The sequence below is a fragment of the Rhinopithecus bieti genome, unplaced genomic scaffold, assembly GCF_001698545.2.
Source record: "Rhinopithecus bieti isolate Rb0 unplaced genomic scaffold, ASM169854v2 scaffold_8300, whole genome shotgun sequence".
In the NCBI taxonomy this organism is placed as follows: Eukaryota; Metazoa; Chordata; class Mammalia; order Primates; family Cercopithecidae; genus Rhinopithecus; species Rhinopithecus bieti.
In genome coordinates, this window is record NW_016805686.1 from 223,188 (window position 1) to 234,417 (window position 11,230).

Sequence of the window (11,230 nt, forward strand, 5' to 3'; positions counted from 1 at the left end):
TAGGAGATATACCTAATGTAAATGACGAGTTAATGGGTGCAGCACACCAACATGGTACATGTATACATATGTAACAAACCTGAACGTTGTGCACATGTACCCTAGAACTTAAAGTATAATAATAAATAAATAAATAAATAAATAAATAAATAAATAAAACAGTCTTAAGAGGATGTCTGTTGTTAGGTTTAGAGTATGTTATGTGAGTATAGATTATATGTATATGTTACGACTTCCCTTAACTCACCAGTGAGTTAAATAAACTATACACTCTCTGAACTCTATGCAGTATTTCTCAATGTATGGTCTGGAATCCCCCAGCACCAAAATCACCTGGAATGAATGTTGCAAAAGCACGTTTTGGGGACATATCAAGGCCTAATGAGTAAGAATATCAGGGGAAAGGCTTTAGAATAGTTTTAACAGGGTTTCCAAATGAGTCTTCCAGGAGCCAAAGTGGAGAACCACTGCCTAGTCCTCTAGCATGACGAGAAAGGCTCCCATTTTCAAATATGAGTACAGCAAGTTCAGTAATAATCCTGTCAGTTGCCTTAGAACAGGAGTCAGAAATATATGGACTCCTTTTGGGAAGTGTGGCTTCTTCTTAGGCCTTCTTAGGTCCTCTTTCCCTCAGTCCTATTGGTTAGCAGCAACCTAGAAAAGTTACCACACGGTGGCTCATGCCTGTAATCCTAGCACATTGGGAGGCCTAGGAGGGCAGATCACGAGGTCAGGAGATCGACACCATCCTGGCTAACACAGTGAAACCCTGTCTCTACTAAAAATACACACACACACAAAAATAGCCAGGCATGGTGGTGCACACCTGTAGTCCCAGCTACTCGGGGGGGCCAAAGCAGGAGAATTGCTTGAACCCGGGAGGCGGAGGTTGCAGTGAGCTGAGATTGCGCCACTGTATTCCAGCCTGGGCGACAGAGCGAGACTGTCTTTAAAAAAAAAAAAAGTTACCACAGGAGCCAACCACAGGATTTTATGAGTTACCCAAGAAAAGCAAATAGAATCCCTTCCTGGCAGAATTCTGAAAGAAAAACAAATGGAGAAAGTGGGACACCTTTCTCTACTTTTCCATCCTCACTCCCCTCCAACCCTACTTCTCCTTCCATGCACTCTGACAGCCGACATACCCTGTCCGAACCCAATCTGCATATTATTTTTTCTTTTGTATAAATGTAAGGGGTAGAAGCGTAGTTTGTTACATGGATATGTCGCATAGAGGTGAAGTCTGAGCTTTTACTTTTACTGTAACCATCACCCAAATAATATACATTGTGCCCATTAAGCAATTTGTCATCCCTCACCCTCCTCCCTCGCTCCCACCCTTCCAAATCTCCAATGTTTATTTTCCACACTCTATGTCCACTATGTACACATTATTTAGCTCCCACTTATAAGGGAGAACATTTGGTCCATTATGCGTATTATTAAGTACGGCTGAGATGTTTTCATTTCTTCTCCTGTGTTTTAGAGAGAGTTTAGCACAGACATCTTCAGATTAATATCTGGAATTAAATGGGCTCCTCGTGCCTCAACATCTGGGAGACGTGCCCGGCCTGGTACCTACTAATCCAGAATCTTCTTAGATAAGAAACCTGGGTTGGACCTCGGGCCAGGGGAAAGGATTCTTCAGCACTGGTTGTTAGAGAGCTGAACATTCCTTTGCTGTTAGCTGGGATAAGGGCTTCTCTTTGGAAAATAATAACACATTTTCCCTTCTGTCAAGTTTCTAGACCCAGTGCAAAGGAGTTTAGTCAATAATGCACATTTTGGTAGTCCTTTTAATGATTTATTTTCTGTTGTATGATGCTAGGATTTTCCCCTTTTGAGCAGGGACAGAGAGAAGGTTGACTGTCTTCTTGGAACAAAGGAAAGCTCTGATTGTAATGTCTTAAATAAGGGGATTACCAGGTGGCTATTTAGGCCCAGATTTCATCAAGCATTTGGCCCATAAAGCTGTCACTCTGGGAAAAAATACATTCTGAAACGGACACTGGGATGTTGGAGAGTTGGGTTCTATGTGAGTCAAAACTAAAAGCATGTGTCTGTCTCCACAAGAAGAAACAATTCTTGGTGGGAAAAGTGGTTCTTGGTGGGAAACTTCTGCACCAAGAGGTACTGGCACAGAGTGTGAGACCCAGTAATGGCTGTAGGGATTTTAACTCCCTGGATGTAGCAAAGTGCCCATTCCTGAGAGTTCCTGCACAGCTGCTGCTTCATTCAAAATCTGTGTTACTTAAAGCTGTTGTGGTCAATATTTTTGCCAACTTGAAAGTTCTTGAAGGTGGAATTTCTGATATTCCCTGCAGCCCCTCCCCTTCTGTCACAATCTCTTCAATTTCTTAACTAGTATAGAGAATAAGAACATGGACTTTGAAACCAAATAGGCCTGAATATGACATCCTAGCTATACAATTTATTGGCTGTCTGACCCTGAGCAGGTTCCCTAGCCCTTTTGAGCCTCAGTTTTCATGTCTGTAAAATGGGAATAATCATAATACATACTTTGGTTTGTTGTTGTAAAGATTAAATAAAATTATACAAGGAAAGTGCTTAACACAGTGCCTGTTACATAAGAAAGTCTTGATAAATGTTAGCTGTTGTTGCTATTGCTGGGCATTGGTTATACAAAGTTAGATGACTGCTAGAGGCCACATAGTTCAGTGAAAAGTGCTATGGATTTGGTCAGGAGTCCTGGGATCAAGCCCCAGCTCTATCTTTGATTGGCTCTGTGGCCTTGGCCAAGTCACTTCACCTCTTTGAACCTCAATTTTTTTTCATTTACAATGAGAGTCTTTCCTATCTGCTTTACAGAGTTACTGAGAGAATCAAATGTAACTATATATGGAAAATCACTTTGAAAGTTGTAAATTTTTGTGCAATCATGGGGAGGGAGCATTATGTTCTCCTTTGATGTATTAGAGGGTTTTAAAACTAAAATTTTATTTTATTTTAGAGACAGAGTCTCACTACATTGCCCAGGTGGAAGTACGGTGGCTACACACAGGCATGATCATAGTGCACTACAGCCTCGAGTTCCTAACCTCAAGTGATCTTCCTGCCTCAGTCTCCTGAGTGTCTGAGACTACAGACATACGCAGCAGAGGATTGCTTAAAAAAAAGATGGCTCTGTGCTTCGGAGACTTATTTGTATACAATGCTGTGGAATTATGGTGTAAGTCATCCAGGTAAAGCATGAGACATTACAAAAAGAGGCAAACTTGTAGCACTCTAAATTAACTCCTTATTAACCAATTCAGTGGAATAACTTAACCCTCAAATGTTAACTACCAGCATTTACCCTGCAATGTGACTGAGGCCAGGGAATTTAATCAGCCCAAACTTTAAGCTGTAAGAATTTTACCCTGACAAGGTATATTGACAGCTTATCTTCACAGGTGTGGAACAAAGGACAAAACTCAAACTCATCCCTCTGCTCACCTGAGACAAATGCATATTTGATTGCTTCTTCTGATGTAAAAATGTAGATTCACTGAGGAAGATGAAGGCATAAGTGACTATTCCTTTATCCCCTCTCATATGTAAATTGTGTATTCAGTGAAAAACTGATCAAAGACTCAAAACAACGCAACTATTTGTCTCTTATCTTCCCACACCTTTTAAAATTGTGTTCATCTTTCCCCAATATCCACTTTTTCCCCTTTAAACATTGAAGTCCTCAAAATCATCTTTGGAGAAAGGTACAGACCTGCCTCCTAGGTGCGCATCCTTAACCAGGGCAAAATAAAATTTTCTAATTGTTTCTGACAATTTGTCTTAGGTACTTTTCTGGTTTACAAACCCAACAACAAAAAGACAAATAACCCAATTAATAAATGGGCAAAGGAGAAATCGATATTTCTCCAAAGAAGATACACAAATGGCTAACAAGCACATGAAAAGATACTTAACATCACTATTTACTAGAGAAATGCAAATCAAAACCACAATGAGATACTATTTCACACCCACTAGCATGACTATAATTTTTTTAAAACAGGAACCTAACAAGTGTAATGTAAAGCGGTACTGCTGTTGGGGAAAACAGTTTGATTAAACATAGAATTACCATATGACCCAGCAATTCCACTCCACGTATATACCCAAAAGAATTGAAAACAGGTGTTCAAACAAAAATTCGTACACGAATGTTCATAATAGCACTATACACAATAACCAAAAGGTAGATAGGACACAAGTGTCTATCAATGGATGAATGGCTAAACAAAACGTGGTACATCCATAAATTGAAATATTATTTAATCATAAATAGAAATGAAGTACTGATAAATGTCATGACATGGATGAACCTCAAACACATTATGCTAAGTGGAAGAAGTCAACACAAAAGCCACATATTGTACGATTCCATTTACATGAAATATCCAGAGTAGGCAAGTACAGCGATAGAAAGCAGAATAGTTGTTGTCAGGGGCTGGTGGGAGATACGAATGGTGAATAACTGCTCAATAGGAACTGGGCTTCCATTTGGGAGAACCAAACAGGTTCTGGATCTTGATAGTGGTGATGATTGCATCACATTGTGAATGTATGTACTGTCACTGAATTGTATACTTTAAAATGGTTAAAATGATACATTTTATGTGATCTGTATTTTACCACAATAAAAAATGTTATCTAATTCAATTCTTCCACTAATTCAGATTATGCATCCCAATTAATCTGATTTAGTGGTATCCTGCAGAAAATACTTGTAGTCATAACCCAGATCCATAAAACAATAAGCATCCATCCACCTACTACCAGTCTGTGCTTTAACTTTGGTTTTAACCTAATTTGTTTCTTTGTTGACATATCTAACTGAGGGCTGCTTCACTTCATAGGATCTTTTAACATCAAAATAGAGTTTTGTTCTGACTGGTCAATTCTCTTCCTTAAAAATTAGGTTTCTGTTTACTTTTTATTTCCAAAGGTTAATCATTCTAAACTCTACTTCACTCTCAGAGCCCTTTCAAGTTCACCAACAACCAATTCAATTAAACACACATTAGTTTGAGAATGAAAGTGTTGATATGGGCACGCACTACTATACGCTGATTGATATTATCTGGTTGACAAACCTAGACGTATGAAATAGACACATCACCCTCTCATGTGTCAACTGATTTTTCACATGGATATGTGTCTATCAAATAATATTATATGCCTTAACCTCTGATATTTTCTGGATTTCAAAGTGTAGAGACTATGCTTCAGTAAAAATCTCTATTTTTATCTTCATGAAATAACTCAAAACATCTGCACACTTATTTTTTCCAAAATACTATCTTCTCTTGCTTATACATTAAAAAGGTGATTATTTGGTTCGTAAAATTGGATGGAAAACCACCATGCAAATCAAAAGCCAAGAATGTCAGCTCCTTCCCCAATCATCCCCCTAGTGTTGAGCTCCAGCGGGAGAATAGATGACACAAGAAGAAATTATGCCTCTGATCTGTGAGCCCCCTCAACCTGCCCCTTAATATATACTCACCTGAGTGGCTGTCAAACTCTCATGTGGTAAAGCCTTCTTTTGTGGATTCTTAGGTGACTCATCATCGAGAGAGATTTCTACCAAGTTCTTAGAAATTATGTCAGGTTGGATAACAGGTGGGATGATGCTGAGTCGGCGTTGGCGTGGTGGTGGGTTCTGTCAAGAGGGAGAATAGAAGGAACAAGTTAAAACCTGTGTGCTCTCCCCCAAATTAGTGGTTTTCTCTTATTCTTTAATAAGAGAAAGGAATCCAAAGTTGGTTGAAGAACTAAGAATCCAAAGTGAAAAAAATAAGCTCTGGGAAGAATTTCCTACCTCCCCGTCTTCATTTCTAATACCTACTCAAACCAAAGACTACTAGCCTTGATTTCCCCTCTGGGGTGCTACACACTTTTGCCAGTCCCCAAAGACAGAAACTTCAAATTGCTTGTTCGTGAAAAATCAGAATCCTGATGTTATCTCCTTACTGGTGTTAAATACAAATCTTATTTAGTTCTGATCTTTCTTTTAATGTCTGAATTTGACTTTGGAAGTCCAGTTCTCGTAGAGGCGAATCTTTGAGTTATGACCTGGAATTGGCATCCAAACTACACTCTTTGTTCCTAGTATTCCATGAATTATTTGGATTGAATCTTGACTGTGTTAGTTGCTTATCTTAATCCTGTCAAGAATGACTTTCTGGGATTTTAAAGAAAATCTACAGAANGGGACAAAATTGATCATTTGGGTTTTCCTTGGGATTCAGCAGACAGTTTAGTTGATTCCATTTTGAAGAAAATGGTACACTTGACTTTGAGGCAGTGGTCCCTGCCATGGTCCTCTTGATGTGGGTCAGAATCCTTGCTTTTTATGTTTAACAAACACTGGCTAAGCATCTACAATGCATTACATCCCATTCTAGGAAATGGGCCTACAACAATAAACAAAACAAATTCTTGCTGTCATGAAGCTGACATGCTTGCTTCTGTTGTGGACTCCGCTCAGCTCAGGGCAGATAGCCTTCAGACACTGTAGCCAAAGAAGGGGCCACAGTGAAGCTTACCGAGGTTATGCTCCTGGGGTGCTCCTGGCCAGGTTCTCCAGTGCTTCCTTATTACTACCAGGCCCCATTGGGAGCTCTTGGGGAGAGGCCATATCAACCAACTCCAAGCCCAGCTTTAATAATAATAACTACAGTAATGACAACTAACTTTTACTAAGGGCTTACAGTGTGCTAAGCAGGGAATGCTCTCCATAGATACATCTCACTGAAGCCTCACAACAATTCTTTAAAGCATTTGCTATTGTGGGCTCCGTTTTATGGATGGGGAAAATGAAGTTTGAGAGATGATGTAACTTCCTCTAATTCTCCCAGTGGCAGAGCAAGCATTTGAAAGGTCTGTCCAGCTTGATGGCCCTTGTTCTTGATCACTGTGAACTGGTGTCTCCTAATTATAAGGGCCAGAAAAGGGAGAGCCCATACTGAAGGCCAAGTTCAAGATGTTTAAAGGCAACAACCGGAATAGATGGTGTGCCTGCTTCCTTAAGAAGGGCTGAGGGACAGTCAAGACCGTGAGCAGTAAGGAAAACTGTTTTGAAGTCTCAGTTTCTTAAATGACTAAATTCAATTTGATTCAACAACAGCAAGATGCTAATAATCTGCCATTGTATCTTTTTAACTATTTGTGCTCAAATAAAGGGAACAGAAATGTCTTGGAGAGTAATGTAGGCATCCACATTCCTAACACTTCAGATGGGACATCAGGTAAAAATCTGGCAGGAAATAAAATCGGTTCAGTGTCAGTATTTCTGACATAACTGTATACCTGGATTTCTTCTTTCACAATCTCCTAGTTGTTCTGAATGTCACTTAATCCATTAGAATCCTGCCCCTTCAAGAGAATCGATCCCACTGGCCAATTCCATGCTTGCCCCAGCTTTTATGTAGCACTGGGTGTCAGGACCCTTGACTTAATGCTATCAACCATCCTTCCATTTGGAATTGTCATTTTGGTACTTAAGGGACGTTTTCCATGCAAAGGTCAGGTTGGTTGTTGATTACTTAGGTCCTATTAATACCCTATGCTGTCTTCAACCTTGTTTTCCAGGGTATCAACTAAGGGATCAGGCCAAAAGTGTGAGGTGTAGGCCCAAACCAAACATTTAAGAAAGCTTGCCTTTAGGCTATTGTGGCCTTCCCCAACCACTTCCTTGTGAGAAGTAATGCCCGTAGAATATTTTCCTTTAACTTTCACAAAAAAATAATTTTTTTTTAAAAAATAGAGTATCTCTGCTATATGAGTCTCTCTGTTGCTGGGACTAAGAGAGGAGGGGAAAGATGGAGGAGTCCAAGAAACCAGTTTCCTCTTTCTGAATGTGAGAACCCTGTGCCACTTGGTCATGGTCATGAGGCTGCAGGGAGTGTAACTATGGCAGTGAGTGAAAGCTTGTGTTGATGTTTAAAACTGAAGATTGAATAGTTCATGGAAGTGACTTTTCCTGCTGTAGTACAAGAGGGCAACAGTCTTCTGACCCTAGGGGCTGCTTAACAACTTTAGGGTCAACACTATTAGTGTCTACCTCAGTGTTTTCTCCTCTATAGCTAATGGATCCAGAAGAAAGGAAACCAGAGTGAGAGATGTGGGGTCTTAGCAGGCATGTCAGAAATAAGCCCCACTTACCTTTTGCCAAATGGAAAATAATCATATCTCCAGTGGAGAAGGGTCTCCTTGTGTGACTTTCCCACTTACACAGGGACCTTTGGGCATAATTCCACCCACAGGCTGAGATGGGGAAGACAGCTGTTAAGGGTTGTCTCCTTGACAATATCTCCAGCTCCCCCTGAAGCATTTCTGGATCACAGATATAGTCTGACTGAGTAATGGATCCCTACCATAAGTTTAGGATTAGCTGGAGGCAAGATGCTACATTACGTAGGCACTAAGGTGTACCCTTCTTTCTCTTCAGGCAGGTATAAAGAAGTTGACTTTCTTGGAGTAATGGAAAGATCATGGGGTTTGAGTTTAATACACCTGGGTCAGATTTCCAAGTCTACAACTTACTACCAGGGTGAACTTGAGCACTATCTTTAACTTCTCTGAGTCTTCATTCAATCCTCACAAGCAACCCTTTGAGGTAGATGTTAATATTATAACCACTGTAGATGAGATAAAGAAGGCTCAGAGAAGTTAATCAACTAGCCCAGGGGTCACACAGCCAGTTAGTAGCAGAGTAAGAATTCAAGCATAGATCTGTCCATTTCTGATTTCTGACTCAGCTGCCCATGCTCAGAACAATTCCACTTTGTTACCTCAGTGATCTTGGGGCCAGTAACCCAGAATGCACTTGTAGGCACATTTTGAAGCACAGCTCCAAACATGGCTCCAGACACAACTCCAGACACATTACTCCTAGGTTTAGGTAGAGTTCTGGAAATACGGGATCTCTGTGTAAGAGAGAGAGAAAAACTTGAGGATTGGTATGCCAGCATATAAACAGTGGAATGTTGCTGTCAAAATAATTATTCTTATGGTATGTTAAGAGAAGTGAATATAGGGCAGGCACGGTAGCTCACGCGTGTAATCCCAGCACTTTGGGAGGCCAAGGTGGGAGGGTTGCTTGGGCCCAAGAGTTTGAGACTAGCCTGGGCAACATGGTGAAACCCTGTCTCCACAAAAAGTACCAAAAAATCATCCAGGCGTTACAGGCCTGTAGTCCCAAGTACTCGGGAAGCTGAGGTGTGAGGATCACCTGAGCCTGGGAAGTTGAGGCTGCAGTGAACCATGATCATGCCACTGCACTCCAGCCTAGGTGACAGGGTGAGATCTGTCTCAAAAATAAAATAAAATAAAATAAAAAAGAAGTGAATATGGCAACACTAATCAACACTGTGTGCCAGGTAATAGGCACATTATATATTTATACATTCTGTCACTCAAGGCTTACAACAGCCCTGTGGGGGTAGGATCAGCTGAGAAGCAGAACCAAGTTCCCACTCCTTTTAATTTTGGCAGGGTTAGAGTAGGGAACAGAAGAGAAGTAGTTCAATTAGACACTGATGCTCGAGTCCACTATTACCTGCCGAGGTCTGCCTCTCTGGGGATCCATAGAAGGAAACATTTTACTTGCTGATCTTTCAGGCTCAGGACCCAACATGAAGATGCTATCATGGGATAGGGCTTTGCTCCCCATGCTGCTCTTGACCCTGGACAGAAAGGAAAGGTCTTGTAAAAGCAACCCAAGGGCCATGGGAACTGAAGACAAATGTATGTTCATAATATGGCCCTACCATAGATACCTCAGAGGGAGAGCAGGGATGCATATGTGCTGACATAGAAAGCGGCTCATGAGATAGTAAGTGAAAAAAAATAATGGTATGGTCACATTTAATATATACACACATATATAGTTCACATTCAAAGAAAAAAATCTAGAAGGATATCCACAAATTGTTAGAGGTGGTTCCCTCTGAGGAATGATGCATTAGGGACAGGAAGGAAATGTTCATTTTCTACTTCACGTCCTTCTGTATAATTTTACTTTTTACATTATGAGCATATATCCTTTTTACATAACAGTCTTACTGAGATATGGTTTATATACCATACATTTTGTCCATTTAAAGTATATAATTCAATAGTGGCAATTCTGGGGAATGGGAGGAAAGGCCGTGAGTTTTGCTATTATTACAGTGAGAATTATAAAAGATCTTTTATGCCCAAATTTCTCTCTAGTGTTTTGTTTTGATTTTAAAAAATATCAAAGACCTTCTCAGATACAGGAGGCTCTCATTCATCAGATCCTTTCCTCTTTCACACAAGAGCTCTACAATATATCTATCCTATTTTCAAAGTCATCCTATGTACCAACTGCCCCTCCCTTCCCCAAGCTTGCTAAATCCAGATGAAAATACCTTCTGATTGGGAATGGTGCCAGGTTGATGATAATTACATGTTAAGAAAGATCAGAAGAAAGATAAAACAAATAAAAGGCTAAAGACATGAAAGACTCCTTTTTGGAGTGTGGTAATGTATTTTACCTTTTAAAATTTTCAACCAAAGACATCACAGGAAGAGCAAACTACAGACCAATATCTCTTATGAACATAGATGCAAAAATCCTCAATAAAACACTCACGAACTGAATCCAACAGCATATAAAAAGAATTATATACCATGACAAAGTAGGATTTACAAGGAATGATCAGCTTAATGTGTGAAAATCAGTGAATGCCAAACACTATATCAATAGAATAGAAACAAAAACTATATGACCATTTCAATAGATGCAGAAAAAAACATTTGTAAAATTCAGCACCCTTCCATGATAAATGCACTCAATCTTGATAGAAGATATCTGTGAAAAATCACGGCTAATATCATGGTGAAAGGCTGGATGTATTCCCCCTAAGATCAGGAACAAGACAGGGATGACTGCTTTTATCATTTCTATTCAACAGTGTATGGGAGATTATAGACAGGGAAATTAGGTAAGAAAGTGAAATTAATGCCATCCAGAATGGAAAGGAAGAAGTGAAATTATCTCTATTCACAGATGACGTAATTGTGTATATAAAACTCTTAATGAACACACTAAAAATGACTAGAACTAATAAACGAATTCATCTAAGTTGAAGGATACAAGAATGATATACAAAAATTGTATTTCTATACACTTGCAATGAAAAACTTCAAAATGAAATTAAGAAAACACTTCCATTTACAACAGCAACAAAAGAATAAA

General features: G+C 39.7%; 1 protein-coding gene across 1 annotated transcript in view; it reads right to left on the reverse strand.

Moving 5' to 3' along the window:
* KIAA1210 (KIAA1210 ortholog) overlaps positions 1 to 11,230 on the reverse strand; it is an 85,475-nt gene that overhangs the window by 22,962 nt on the left and 51,283 nt on the right. The window contains 3 exon segments of the mRNA XM_017873509.1: positions 5,510 to 5,665; positions 8,799 to 8,933; positions 9,566 to 9,692. Coding sequence (XP_017728998.1) covers positions 5,510 to 5,665; positions 8,799 to 8,933; positions 9,566 to 9,692 — 418 coding nt within the window.